The sequence below is a fragment of the Onychomys torridus genome, chromosome 1, assembly GCF_903995425.1.
Source record: "Onychomys torridus chromosome 1, mOncTor1.1, whole genome shotgun sequence".
In the NCBI taxonomy this organism is placed as follows: domain Eukaryota; kingdom Metazoa; phylum Chordata; class Mammalia; order Rodentia; family Cricetidae; genus Onychomys; species Onychomys torridus.
The window spans coordinates 118,412,406-118,427,650 of record NC_050443.1 but is presented as its reverse complement, the minus strand read 5'-3'; the positions used below and the strand labels follow the sequence as shown (position 1 = coordinate 118,427,650).

General features: G+C 44.3%; 1 protein-coding gene across 1 annotated transcript; it reads right to left on the bottom strand.

Annotated features, from left to right (window-relative positions):
* Window positions 1-630: 630 nt before the first annotated feature.
* LOC118593424 (cytochrome P450 2E1) lies at window positions 631-11,154 on the bottom strand. The gene is made up of 9 exons (XM_036202883.1): window positions 10,966-11,154; window positions 10,019-10,178; window positions 7,011-7,160; window positions 6,525-6,685; window positions 6,008-6,184; window positions 5,038-5,179; window positions 2,314-2,501; window positions 1,691-1,832; window positions 631-903 (listed from the first exon to the last, which is right to left on the bottom strand). The coding sequence occupies exons 1-9, from the start codon at window positions 11,140-11,142 to the stop codon at window positions 719-721; spliced, it is 1,482 nt and encodes a 493-aa protein (XP_036058776.1). The 5' UTR covers window positions 11,143-11,154; the 3' UTR covers window positions 631-718.
* Window positions 11,155-15,245: the final 4,091 nt, after the last annotated feature.

Genomic DNA, 15,245 nt, shown 5'->3' with positions numbered 1-15,245 from the left:
TCACTAAGTGTCAACATCAGGCCGTGGTCAGATGATGTTACAATTAGTTAATGGCCCTTAAAGCTACACACACCCTATCTTTCCTCTGTCACTTCAGAATTTCTCTAATGGCAATCTTGTAAGTCGAAACCTCTTTGCCCCAAAGCAAATGTTAAAAATACACTCTTTTTTCCTTTTTATCTGGAAGAAGTCTTGCTATTGTGGAGTCATGATGATCCAAGTACCTTCAGTGGGGCCACTGTTGTGCCTGTTAATTTTGGATTTTAGTTGTGCCCCAAAGTAGAACAGCTGGAAAGTGGGGTCAGCCTAAAGCATCTACATTATAATCCCAAGAACCTATGAATATGTTACTCTGTACAGTAAGAGAACTTTGAATATATCGATTAATTCAGGGTCTTGAGATGGGTAGATAACCAGGATTATCCCACATATCCAGACAAATCCTCAAGAGAAGTCAGGGAGAGACAGATTGAAGATGTTATACTATTGGTTGTGAAATGGTTTTCACCCACTGGGGAACTTTTACATAGCCAAGTGGACAAGTTCTCCTCATTAAAACCACAACTAGTACATAATTTATCAAAAATTTATTTTCTGTTCCATTTTATGATAGGAACTCTATATGCTTGGAATATTTAAAAAAACAAAGTCACATTAAGGGATAATAATAATGGGCATCTGTGTTGACTTTTTGCTTGGGACAGGCAGTTTCCTGGTCTCATGAGCGGGGAATGACACAAAGTTTATATTCAGGTGGGATACTGCCAAAGCCAACTGTAACAGGCTTGAGGTCAATCTCCTTTGGGTCAACCAGAGACTTCAGATTAAAATGCTGTAGAATCGCAGACAAGAGCAGAAACAATTCCATGCGGGCCAGGCCTTCTCCAACACACACACGTTTTCCTAGAATCAAAACAGTGCTGATGAAGTACTGAGGGATCCTTGCAGAGCTACTACTTGCAATAGTGAGGTTTTGGGAGTGTGGGAGGAGGCCTCAGGCAAACCACCTGAAAGGATTCACTGTTCCTGCCCATTGGTCCCTGAACACCAGTGGTCCTTCCTGTGTCAGTGATGTTGACTCAGGGACTAGCTTCTGACACAACTCATTCAGAACTCTGCTGCCTAAGCAAGAGGTAGTTTAGGAAATGGACCCAAAGCTTCCCTTCCATAACTTCAGGAAGGTGGGGCTGGGACAGGTGAAGCCTATACAAACATAGGTGGTTAGTTATCAAACTGGCTGTGGGATCTCCCTTTACCGAAACCCTGGGTGAGGCCCTGAGATGAGACTATTGGGAAAGTCCAGATGCTTGCCAAGAATAGTCCAGGTAGCTAAAAAAATCAAGTTTAGAAATTTTTGTGGAAACTTATGAAGAATTAGGTAATATAGTTTTGAAAGCTTTTTTCTGCATCTGGTTAAAGTAGAAACAGCTTAAAAAACCCAGCTTTTTATAAAATGTCCACTCTGTGATAAAATAATCAACCCAGAACATCTTATTTCCAAGACTTCTGCTGAAATATGCCATCTGACTTCTCTGAACAGGGAAGAACATACTTGGGTTATGTGTTACAAGAACACGATGAAGTTGGGTGGCAGTCCTCACCTAGAATGGGGGAAGAGCACATGGGAAGTAGGCATAGGATTGGAGAAGACAATTTTCTGGGGATGGTGCGACCCCTGAACTCTGCTTACCTGCAGAAAATGCCTTGAAATAGTCACTGTACTTGAACTTCCCATTTTCATTCAGAAAATGCTCGGGTTTAAACTTCTCTGGATCTGGAAACTCCTGGCTGTCGTATAAAAGGGAGTCCAGAGTTGGAATCACAATTGTACCCTGGATGAAGCAGAAGTTTCTATCAGTCATGTTAACAAAACACAGTCTTTCATCTGGAAGACCCTAGTGAAGAGGGCTGTTGGAATTTTATATTATGCGGGATATTTTTATTTGCAGTGTTGTTTATTTAAGGACTACATAGAAAAGACCTAGGGGTCAGGTCTAAATGAAAAGGAAGGCCCTATATCTTTTGTAAGGTGGGTCCCAGGCTAGGTTGCTGCTGCTGCCATGAGATCTCAGTGTTCTACAAGTCCTATGGATCAGTTGAGGAGATGTTTTCCATGATTCCCTTCATTTCTTTGGTCACAAGGTTATTGGGGTGACTGTGGGTGAAGTGTTCTACAGGGCAAGAATGCTGGCTTGATTCCCACATCCAGCCACATATCCTGGTAAAAGTGCCCTGAGTTCCAATCCTGAAGGGAAACCTAGTTGATAAACTAACAGGACCATGACCCTGAGGGCTCTCTAGCTCATGCCTAACCTTGGGGATGACATATCCTTGGAACATGGTATCTTGGGTTGCTTCATGGGGCAGGTTGGAGGGGACAAGATTGATGAATCGCTGAATCTCATGCACCACAGCATCCATGTAGGGCATCTCCAGTCTGTCTTTAACAGCAGGGACACGGCTTGGCCCAATAACTCTGTCAATTTCTTCATGAAGTTTCTCTGCCATCATATGAATGAGATCAATTTAAAGGGTTAATTTCAGAATTGATGTTTACCTACTACCCATCCATATATATAATTACTTCCATCTACCTGCTTACCTATCTGCCCGTGTAACCCACCCACTTTTCCATCCACTTATATATTCACCTTATCCACACCTCTACACTCTCACTCATCTACTCATTCACCTACTCATCCATCTATCCAACTATCCTGATCCCTCCATCCACCCACGCAGCTATCTAATTATCCTTTCATCTATCTGCCAAGCCACCCATTGTATGCTTATGGAGCACCTTAAACTGAATTTATAATCTCCAGGAACTTTGAATGTCAAATTACTTCCTCACAAATGTCAGTGAAAGCTAAAATCTGTGAGATTATTCACAGTTGACAGGGAGTTTGGACATCCATTGTCATAGCTGGTGATAGTTTTTCCAACTCTCTTCATATCAGGAGTAGAACTAATAAAAGGGTATTGCACATTTCTTCTTAAAGGTAAATCTTTGCATTATCACCCTAGGCTGGTTTACTATTGTTAGAAATAAGAAGAGGGTAACAGACTAGAATACAGTTCTTGAAATTTGAAAGCCCCTGTGATTATGACAGAGCCAATAACAGTATTTGCCAAGTTCCTTAGTCTTTTTGTGTTTGGAATTCATTATGGGACTCTATAATATGTAGTGATATGTAAGTAAAGCCTTTATGTCTATCTTTAAGTGAAATGTACAGTAAAGCCTTTGTGTCTGGCTTTGAGAGAAATGTAAAGCCTTTGCTGTGTTTGGGTTAATCAGCAGAGACTGAGAAATTGTTTTGAGACTGTCTAAACCTTGAAGAATTGTTTCTCTGGAGAGTCTCCACTTGGTGCTACGTGAGAGCATGCAGCTGTACCGACCTTGGTCCCAAGACACTCCTGGCATTACTGGACTGCTTTTATGACTTGCTATAATCAAAAGAGACTAAGATTTGTGTGGGTTGTCTGCTCTCTTGGGCCAAAAAAGCAAGATAACTTTGGTAATTGGAACCTTTCTCAGTCCCAATTAAGTTTGTAATTGTTTGAATAAGTAACTGGAGTGAGCTATCTGGGTGTCAATCTTTTCCAAGAAGGCTATGCCCCTCTGCTCCTTGGGACAATGAAACCTTAGCATCTTGGTGAACTTCTCTCTCTACTGAGGCACCAACAACACAAAATCAAACAATAAAAATATGTGGGGTGAAAAAGCAAGAGGCATTACATTGTGTATGATATGGTATAATATTAAGGCATGTATAAAAATAATGAGTTATGTGTTGATATTTAGTTAATATTAAATGTCCAAGTGAGGGTTGGGGATTTAGCTCAGTGGTAGAGTGTTTGCCTAGCAAGCGCAAGGCCCTGGGTTCAATCCTCAGCTCAAAAAGCAAAAAAATATGTCCAAGTGAAATGGGGATGCCACACAGTGGCCCTGAAATATTGCCATATCTGGGGAGTGAGGCAGGGAGGTGTGAGTTACTCAGGCTCTGGTTGGTCATATAATGTTTCATTTTTAAGACCATCAAGGCAAACAAAACAAAATGGAAATAGATGTTCAGTTTGGTAACAGATGTATAGGTGCCTGTCATATTTACTTTCCCTTTGTATATATTAGGAATTCATTAAATTAATAATTTGAAACATTTTTTAGTTCATGCTTCCCTAGTAAAGGAGCCAAAGTTCTAGGTATTGTAATTTGTATATTTCCCTCCCTTGACTTTAATATCCTCTAGTTTTCATTTTTCTGTGTGATGTAAAAAGTCAAAGGCATTGCTGACAGGGAGGCCGGAGCTCACATCTTGACCCTGGCCTGACAGCTATAGAACCATGTTCTTGGAAAGCATTGCTTGTGTGTAGTAGCTGCTCAGATCTAGGCCTGTCTCAGAGAATGGCAGGGTTTCAGGCCTTTGAGTACCTTAGGTTGTAACCGCCCTCAATTCCTCTGCTAAAAGTGATCCCCATTGGCTTACAGGTAGGGTCATCATACTACTTCTATCTGGTAAATGTATGTATGACCCTCTGCATCTGGGTTAAGGCCGCTATGCCTGCTTCAGGCACAGAATCTCTCCCACCTTGAAGTGAAGTGGATTTGGGGAACCCTTGATTGCTTCTCTCTCAGTCTCTACTTCAGAGTCCCCTGGGGTAAAATTGCTGTGGGATGACTCCAGCCTGGCTACAATCCCTGTCTCAGCCTATAACTCCAAAATTTCTTTCTCAGGGGAAACTGGAACATTACTTTCTCCACCACAAATAAGTTGTTTACAGAGCAGAGCACAGACTCATTCCCCTCTCCATTTCATCCCTGGTCCATAGGCATCCCAGTGGAGAGTGTGGAGGAATAGCCAGTCTTTAGGATACTAGGCCATGGCACATAAGGGCTTGTGCCCTTAAAGAGTTCATTCAGTGATACTGGAGCACTGAGAAGGTCAGTAAGCAGCCACAGAACAACAGCTGAAGCCTGACTTGCACAGGGTGATCCTGACAGGCTCAGCTGTGCCATGTGGGAGTTCATTAATGTACCTTCAATCTCTGGGTATTTCATGAGAATCAGGAGCCCATATCTCAGGGTTGTGCTTGTGGTCTCTGTCCCTGCAAAGAACAGGTCGGCCAAAGTCACAGAAATATTTTCCATCGTGTACATGGGTTCTTTGCTGTGTTTTTCCTGTGAAGTTGGAGACAGACAGAGACCTGGTGAGATACATCTCTTCAGGTGTAAAAAGGAGATGCCTATTGCTCTTCAGCAGGGAGGGACCAGGTTGTGTAAGACTCTCCTTGTGTACCAGGAAACAGCCTTCTCTACCTCATGATGGGGAAACTGAGGCTTCCAGGAGACAGGACAAGCACAGGAAAGACTTTATTACCCAGTCCATAGGGTCTTGTCTCGCTCATTAGCTCCAGAGTTGTCTAGTAATGGTAATGGCCTTCTAAGCTGCAGGGGCTAGTCTCAGCCTCTTTTCAGGCTCAAGGCTGAGCCTTTGGACTGGGGGCAGGGACAGGCTGAGTAATGGTAAGAATTCTTAAATGGTAATTACCTAGAGGAAATCACTGTAGGATTTTACGTGTTTTCAAGCCACTGTAAAAAGAAAGTAAGGGGTAGCAGTCCAAGTGATCCTAGAGGCTGCAGGAATATGAAAGTGGGGAGGTCTAGAATTCTGAAAGCCAAGCAAAACTGGATAATAAATACTGAAAGGGATGCCTAAGTTTTCTCAGATAAGACTAGAGTATCCAGAGGGTTGCAGTTCATCTTGGCCTGGAGGGAGCTGAACAGAGGGACTCTGTCCTCCAAGTGTGACCAGAGAAGAGCATAGGGGTCATGCTGAAGCCAAGTATGTTTATGAAAAACCATGAACATCAAAATTTACCCATGGTGCTCAGTCTGAACACCAGTGAGTCAGTCATAATGTAAGAACTATATGCACACTGCCCCACCCCAGCAAGCCCATCTTGTTCACATGCTGCCCCACCCCAGCAAGCCCATCTTGTCCAGTACCTTCTCCATCTCTATAAGCAAACAGTCAGTCACATCCCGGGGGCAGTTGGAGTCCAGTGACTGAAGGTGTTCCTTGGCTTTTTCAAGGGTGTACTGTTTTATTTCAGACACATTTTTCATTATTTTTCTATGGCTTCCAGGTAGGTATCGTAGATAATCCGAAAAGTTATTGTAAAGCTAAGGAGAACAAAAAAACTATGTAACTGATAGGAACCTTCAAACAATGAATTTACGGTTGTCTTTATCATACTATTTAGGTATTTTCTCTAAATATCATAATATTTAGAATATTGAGTCCAATTGTCTTTTGGGGTTATTGTGGGTAGGAATGTGTATATGCAAGCATATGCACAGGTACTGAAGTGAGGATACTGAGCCAACCTAGTCAAATGCCCTCCTGCATGCTCCTGTTCTTTGCTTTTCTAGGCCTGTCTCTCCCACACACCCTGGATTTTTCTTCTCCTTCTATTGTAAACAATGAAACTGAAGGTTCATGGAAGAGGGGGAGCTTTGTCACCTGGATCCAGGGAGTACTCAGCAGGTAGAAGTTTTCATTGAACAAGCTCATGAGCCTCAGACACTTCTTGTCATTGTAATCAAAACGTTTGTGGAAGAGGATATCCGCAATGACATTGCAGGGTGCACAGCCAATCAGAAAGGTGGGGTCGAAAGGCTGGCCTGGAAAACAGGTAGAGTGTGAGCACCTCACTGTGGCCTTCCCTAGCCAACTCAGTCTCCCGTGAGTTCCCACTGAGGACATAGTGAATGTTTGAGCCGCTAAGTGTCTTTACTTTTTAATGTTATCTAGGGTACAACAGTCACCCACGGCAGCCACTCTTGATCTCCTGAGAAGAAGAGTTGGGACTCAAACTGGGAAGGCAGTGCCTGGGGACCAACTTCACCTCTTCCTTCCCCAGGGCTCCTTTAGCTGCCAACTGCCTCCAGGTTGTTTAGCATCCTTGGGAGCCTAGCCATGATACATTCTGACTGCTGAGATACAAACCCTTGGTCTTCTTGAGCTCTTCCACCAGGAAGCATGCCTCCCTTTGGATGCGGGCCTCGTTACCCTGTTTCCCCATTCCCCAGTCACGGAGGATGCTTAGGGAAAACCGCCGGACGTCCTTCCATGTGGGTCCATTATTGAAAATAATCCCTAAAAAAGGGGGACCAAAAGGGGTTACTCCAAATCCTCAGTTCTTGGAGACATAGGAGAGAAGGGGGAAATGGTCTTGGTCCTGGGCAGGATGTGCAGGTGCAGAAGAAGCACAAGAGAAGGGAATGGAAGGCTGTGGTTCATAGTTGTTTCTTCTTAGCACCAGTTTGCTCTCTTTGGTTTCATACTTTGCTCTGAACCTTTACCATGCTAAATAAATTGTAGGAAGCCACTCCAAAAGAGGATCCTCATCTTTTCTGCATATTGGTAGAATTCTTAGCAGCATTTCTGACTGAGCTCATGGATTTTAACCTTCATATCACAAGAACTTCAACTCACAGCTTTCTGGTTTCAGAGCAATATCCTTTCCTAAAATCTAAAGGTCACAGGACTTCCCATTTTGGAGAAATTAAGATAAAAGACTGAGTACTGTCCCTTCTCAATGAAATGTTATGGAATACTTTCTCTTTAAACAAAATGTATTGTTTCTCTTCTGAGAACACAATCCAATGACCCCATAAAGACATTGGGAATCAACAAGTCCGAAACTGTTTTTTCTTTTCTCCCGTCTCTAGCTCAGCTAATTCTGTGAGCATTTTCACCCCTCAAACCCAAATCTATGTCTTCCTGACCGGTGGCTTATTAATAGTCTCTTGGAGCTCTTGGGTCCTCTTGGAGCCAGTTCTAATTATTCAGGACCAGCCCCAACCAGTCCCATCCAGCTCTTGTCTAGCAAAGCCCTTCTGGCCTCTCTACATTCCAGGAGTCCTTCCTCTTTCTATACCCCCTTCTTTTCTCACTTTCCCCACCACCATTTCTTCAACAAATAATGTTTTGATGTCTAACGTGGCTAAGGCACCTTCTAGGTTCTGAGTATTCTGAGACACACTAATGAGTTCTATCCACATACGGTGTAGTGCTTGTTTGCATATAATAATCTCTCCCATATTAACTGCCTAATCACATGTGAGATGCCTAGTGGAACATCCTGCAGAATATGCACAAATTCTCGGGGACATATGCTTACTATGGTCTAGAGAATGTTCTAGAACAAGAGATGGCCAGCTGGGTGATGGTGGCACATGCCTTTAATCCCAGCACTCAGGAGGCAGAGCCAGCCAGATCTCTATGAGTTCGAGGCCATCCTGGTCTACAGAGTGAGATCCAGGACAGGCACCAAAACTACACAGAGAAACACTATCTTGGAAAAAAACAAAAACAAAAACAAAAAAACCAAAAACCCCGAAGAGATGGCCAGTCTGAGAGGGGAAAGGGAAGTATATGATATGAGCTAAGAGCTGCGGGTCAGACTTATGGTTTCAGTTTTATCCTGAAGTTAGAAGAGTGTCCTCATGGCTGAGAAAGTGACAGAGTTGACAGCCTACCACTTCAGTAAGGGGGCCTTTCACTATGTTTTCTCAACATTTACTCAAGTGATGCATGCAGTTATTTTGGTACATTGCCATACACCTGTGCTTAATCTTAATATTATTGTAAGAAATATTCACATAATGAACACTGGAGACTCAAAGTCACCCCTTTCCTAAGGCCCAACTGATTTTGCATGCCCTTCTGGTCTGTGTTGGATGCATAAAATAGGATTTTGGAGTCCCCAGACAGAGGCATCTGTCTCTTGAATCTAGCCTGTGGAGATGCAGACCCTACTTGCACTGGTCCATTGCCTGAGCTGGGCCAGAGCACAGGTAAGGGTCCCACATAAGGGGCTGTGCTCTTCTCAGCAGGTCCTTGTCACTTAGCTTGGTACCTCCTTAGTAACTCCTCCATCAAGGACAAGGACAGATAGTTACTTCTGTTTGCACAGAAACTCCCAGTACTGACTAGGGAACTTCAGATGCTACTGCTCGAAGTGAAATAGTTTTGGAAGGCTGGGAAACTGAGTTAGACACTGAGGATAAGACATAGAGCTGAGCATGTCAAATCTCACACAAAAGGAAAAAGCTTTGTAGAAATTCATCACCAGAGCTGACTTAGGCAGAATCATGGGGTACTTTTCTCTCTCTCATCTGCTTTGGGATACCTGGTTACAAAGAGGAAGCAAGAAGGTACAGACAAGGTGGAGGCTGGGCAAGCAGCTGGCACCAATGAGCTGGGAGCACCTCTAGTTCTAGGTGCTCACATTCCATAGAAGGTGGAACTGTGAAAACAGTCAGCCTGCATTCTGGACTTCCCTGCTGCAGGAGGGAAGAGGTGAGCAAGATTCAGGGCAGCACAGCGCTCTCTCTCTCTCTCTCTCTCTCTCTCTCTCTCTCTCTCTCTCTCCCTCCCTCCCTCTCTCCCTCTCCCTCTCCCTCTCCCTCTCCCTCTCCCTCTCCCTTTCCCTCTCCCTCTCTCCCTCCCCTGCAGATCAGCAGCTGCAATTGAGGACAGCAAAGATCTAAAGCCTGGCCCATCCCTGCAAACAGAGTGCCAGGTAGGTTTAGGTACCTCCTGATAAGTGAAAGGATGTGGGTGTGTGGAACCATCTACTCCTCAGCTGACAGTTGAGGATGTGTGCAAAGAGTTCCAGGAAGTGCAGAAAAACTCAAGGCACCGAAGACGGATGGGTCCTCTAGGGGAGATTTCCTGGGATTGGAAACAGCCCCCTCCTTTCTCTGTGAGTTGATCAGTGCTATAGTGAGGCTGGGGGCCTGAAGTTCCTCTCATGGGGTTCCTAGTGCCTGCTTAGCTCTTAGTCAAAGCCGTTTTCATGCAGACACAAGCTGTCACCCAAGGCTTTGCCCTTCTGTCTCCATTCTATTTTTGTCACAACAGTTTGTTAATATTTGGGGGAGCAAATGGTATGGGCATCACTCTCCCCATTAGTTTGCTCCCTCCAAAGGCCCAAGAAGCCAACTCACCCTTGTTCTTATACTCCTGGAACACAGGAATGTCCCCTCGGCCAGAGAACTCATTCTTGTGGTTCAGTAGCACTTCCTTGACAGCCTTGTAGCCGTGCAGGACCACGATGCGCCTTGAGCCCAGGTGCAGTGTGAATACTGGCCCGAAGCGCTTTGCCAGCTACAGGGACCAATACACAGAGTGGGCCGGGAGGTAGACAGGAGTCAGCCTGCTCTCCACTGCCCTCACCTCCTGTTATTGTTCCTGCTATTCACAGAGAGTTAGAGGGACTTAGGGGAAAGGCCACTTTTGTCCAGTCTGATGAGGGCAGACACTCTCCACTTAAAGTTGTTGGATTTGCAGGTCCCTTCCCTCCCTCTGGACACAATTTTCTACTCTGTGGTTGTTTAATCAATGCCAACACTAATTACTCTCTTGTTTGTTCCCAAAGTTAAGGCTCTACATGCCAGGATACTGCCAGCTAACTTGGAGTCAATGTTCCTGAAGCCTGTAGCTACCCTGCCATGGACAAAAACAACTTGTTACACAGACACCAAGCATCAATTCCATGCCTGGTAGCATTTTGGTGCTGGTTGGCCCATGCAATGTTCACAGAATTAGCAAAGGCAGATGCTGTTATTCTGGTGAATCACAAATGACTCAATATTTCCATTTCTCCTTTCACTGTCTTTTGACACAGGCTGATCTGTTTTTGTGTCACAGTTGGCACATAGTGATACCAGCCACACCAGTATCTCTTAATAACTCCAATTGCTTGGGGCCTCTGGGTCTGCATGGCACTATTTACTGTGAGTGTTCCATGCCCAAGCTGGACTGGACTGTAAATTAAATGCAATGTAAATATCATGGTAATCTGTCATCAGCCAGCAAGTGACAATGAGGTTAATATATATACATTATATCTAATCTCTGACTTGTTTTCTTGATGTAGCAATATTTTTCTTACCTTGGTGAAGGACTTGGGGATATCCTTCAAATCCAGCTGAAAAACATTTCCCAAGATGGGAAATGGGAAGGGTCCTGGGGGTAGGTTCCAACTGCTGTAGATCTGCTTCCAGATGGATATGATCAGGAGGGTGACCACCCACACCAGCAAGGCAATGGTGATACCAAGAAAAGCCATGGTGTTTCTGGGCTCTGGCTGTAAACTTACGGAAATTTTCTGAAGAAAACAAAGATTTTATAATGTGTCATTGAGAAGGAGGGTGACTCATCAGCCAATAACATACTCTTCTTTCTTGGCCTAAGGTACTGGTTTATTATTAGCTGTACTTGGCCATCATTTCAAAGGCTGAACCTTGTAGTTGTTGCCTCTTAGAAGTTGCATGATCAGACATGGATGAGGCCAGACTATGTCAATACTCCAGTTGATGGCACTTGCCACAGTGCTGGTAAGAACATGAAGGAACGAACACCTCACCAACCCATAGGCCAGTCCTGGGGGTGGGAAGCTGCCCTCCCCACCAACATGGATCAGCATAGTGAGCATGCATTCAGATCATTTGCATGTGTTTGTTTGTTGGAGAAAGGCTTTTGCAAGGCAGTACCAGCATGTACTGCCCATTCCAGGTCAATGTCAGCACCAGACTATAAACATTTAACTTCTGATCTGGTGCTGCAGCACCCCTGGTCCACCACCTGAAAACTGAGGGCAGAACAGGGAATTTCTGTTTCTGAATTCCACTTCACATTGTCAAATCAGCTAGAAAGTTCAGTGGAGCAAAAATCAGCAGTAAATAAAGTTAACCAGTTTTGAGATTTTTCTGACTATATGTATCTACTAATATTTGCAGTGCTGAAGACTAAGCACATATGAGGCAAGTGTGCTACCAACATAGATGCACGGCCAGCCCTCCAGAAGTCCCACTCATTTGTGAATGAGTAAATGACGTAGATGCACTGCCAGCCCTCCAGAAAGTCCCACTCATTTGTGAATAAGTAAATGGAAACTGTTCTTTAAAACAGTTTGTCTCCTGCTCCCCTAAGCTTTCTTTCCCTCAAACCTTGCCCTTCATTACTCCCACTGTCGTCCAGGTTGTTCATGTAGATTTCATCCATTTCTCTGTCATTGGGTGATCCCTGTGTCTTTCCTAGGGTCCTGTTTTCTAGGTAGCCTCCCTGGAGATGTGTAGCAGTCTAGTCATCTTTGTTTTACATCTAATATCCTCCTATGAGTGAGTACATACCATGTTTGTCCTTCTGAGTCTGGGTTACCTCACTCAGGATGATTTTTTCTAGATCCATCCATTTGCCTGCAAACCTCATGATGTCATTGTTTTTCTCTGCTGAGTAGTACTCCATTGTGTATATGTACCATATTTTCTTTATCCATTCTTCAGTTGAAGGGCATCTAGGTTGTTTCCAGGTTCTGGCTATTACAAGCAATGCTGATATGAACATAGCTGAGCAAATGCCATTGTGGTATGATTGAACATTCCTTGGGTATATGCCCAAGAGTGCTACAGCTGGGTCTTGGGGGAGATGGATTACCAATTTTCTAAGGAAGAGCCATATTGATTTCCAAAGTGGCTGTACAAGCTTGCATTCCCACCAGCAGTGGAGGAGAGTTCCCCTTGCTCCACATCCTCTCCAGCATAAGCTGTCTTCAGTGCTTTTGATCTTAGCCATTCTGACAGGTGTAAGGTGGTGAGCAGGAGATCCCAGCTGGATCAAGAACAGAAAGGGAGAACAAGGAATAACAGACCATGATAAATGAAGACCACATGAGAACAGGAATAGGCAGAGTGCTTGAGAGGTCCCCAGAAATCCACAATGACATATCCTCTGTAGACTGCTGGCAATGGTCGAGAGAAAGCCTGATCTGACCTAGTCTGGTGATTAGATGACTAAACACCCTAACAGTCATCTTGGAACTCTCATCCAATAACTGATGGAAGTGGATGCAGAGATCCTCAGCCAGGCCCCAGGTGGAGCTCCAGGTGTCCAACTGTCGAGAAAGAGGAGGGACTGCAAGAGCATGAATTGTTGAATCCAAGATTGCAAAAAGCACAGGGACAAATAGCCAATCGAAAGAAAGCACATGAATTATGAACCAACGGCTGTGGAGACCCCAGCTAGATCAGGCCCTCTGGATAAGTGAGACAATTGAATAGCTTGATCTGTTTGGGAGGCACCCAGGCTGTGGGACCAGGACCTGTCCTTAGTGCATGAACTGGCTGTTTGGAACCTTGGGCTTACACAGGAACACATGCTCAGCCTGGAAGGAGGGGACAGGACCTGCCTGTACTGAATCCAGCAGGTTTAAATGAATCCCCAGGGGAGTCTTGGTCCTGGAGGACATGGGAATGGAGGGGAGGGGCTGGGGGGAATGTGGGGGGGGGGGTGGGAGGGGGGAAGACAGGGGAACCCATGGCTGATGTATAAAATTAAAACACATAAAAATAAATAAACAAACAAACAAACAAATAAATAAAAGATGTACCAAAAGCAAAAATTTACATAAACAGTATGAAATTATTGGAAATTTATATTAGCAAGTTAATAATAAATTAATGACAGCTAATTAGCAAAAAAAAGCAGTTTGTCAAATTCTGAAAAAAATCAGGGTATTTATTGGATTTGTTTCATCAATGAGTTCGATTTGGAGGAAGTTGTGTTTATAAAATATTTTGCATCTGTTCATTCAGGAGAGCAGTATTTTTCCACACCTCTCTGAATCATGAGATGTCAATACATGTAATATACTGATTACTTCTTTTTTATTTAAGAATTTTTTTTTATTCATTTTACATACCAACCACAGATCACACTCTCATCCCTCTTCCTGCTCTCCCCAGTACTCCCCCTGACACAGGCCCACCCCCATCCCCTCCTCCAAAAGGATAAGGCCTACCATGGGGAGTCAGCAAAGCGTGGTACATTCAGTTGAGGCAAGACCAAGGCTTTACCCCCTGCATCAAGGCTGAGCAAGGTGTCCCACCTTAGGATATGGGATCCAGAAAGCCATCTAATGCACCAGGGATAGATCCTGAACCCCACTGCCAGGAGTCCCTCAAACGACCAAGCTACACAACTGTCACCTACATGCAGAGGACATAGTCCTGTCCCATGCAGGGTCCATAGCTGTTGGTCCAAAGTTCCTGAGTTCCTACGAGCTTGGTTCCCTTGTCTCTGGAGATTTTCCCATCATGATCTTGACCCCCCCCATCCCCTTGCTCATATAATCCCTATTCCCTCTCTTCAACTGGACTCCTGGCCTGGTGGTTGGCTATGGATCTCTTCATCTGCTTCCACCAGTTACTGGATGAAGGTTCTATGGTGATAGGGCATTCACTAATCTGGGTAAGCCAGTTCAGGCACCCTCACCGCTATTGCTAGCAGTCTAAGCTGGGGTCATCCTTGTGGATTTCTGGGACCAAGTTTCTCCCTAACCCTATAATGTCTTCCTCTATCAAGACATCTCTTTCATTGCTCTCCCACTCCATCCCTCCCCCAGCTTGACCATCCCATTCCCTCATGTTCTCTTCCTCCTCCCTTATCCTCTATTGCCCCCCCTTGCCCCCAGTTTATCCAGGGGAACTCATCTATTTCCCCTTTCCAGGGCAATCCATGCGTCCCTCTTAGGGCCCTCTTTGTTACCAAGCTTCTCTGGAGCTATGGGTTATAGTCTGGTTATCCTTGGCTTTACATCTATTACCTGCTTATGATGAGTGCTTACCATGTTTGTCTTTCTGAGTTTGGGTTACTTCACTCAGGATGATATTTTCTAGTTCCATCCATTTGCCTGCATATTTCATGGTGCCATTGTTTTTTTTTACAGCTGACTAATACTCCATTGTGTATATGTACCACATTTTCTTTATCCATTCTTTAGCTGAGGGGCATCTAGGTTGTTTCCAGGTTCTGGCTATTATGAATAATGCTGCTATGAACATAATTGAGCAAGTGTCCTTGTGGTATGATTAAATATCCCTTGGGTATATGCCCAAGAATGGTATCATTGGATCTTGAGGTAGATGGATTTCTAATTTTCTGAGAAACTGACATACTGATTTCCAAAGTGGCTGTACATGTTTGCACTCTCACTAACAGTGGAGGAGTGTTCCACTTGCTCCACATCCTCTCCAACATAAGCTGTCATCAGTATTTTTGATCTTAGTAATTCTGACAGGTGTAAGATGGTATCTCAGAGTTGTTTTGATTTGCATTTCGCAGATGACTAGGGCCATTTGAGAATCTTTTGGCCATTTGAGAGTCTTCTGTTGA

Bases quoted from the DNA above. Each gene is read 5' to 3' on its own strand.
- LOC118593424 (XM_036202883.1), bottom strand. From the start codon at position 11,142: ATGGCTTTTCTTGGTATCACCATTGCCTTGCTGGTGTGGGTGGTCACC. The intron at 6,185-6,524 runs GTGACAAAGCTC...TGTTCTCCTTAG, and splicing joins TGAGTACTCCCTGGATCCAG to CTTTACAATAACTTTTCGGA. The intron at 2,502-5,037 runs GTACATTAATGA...ATATGATGGCAG, and splicing joins GAAATACCCAGAGATTGAAG to AGAAACTTCATGAAGAAATT.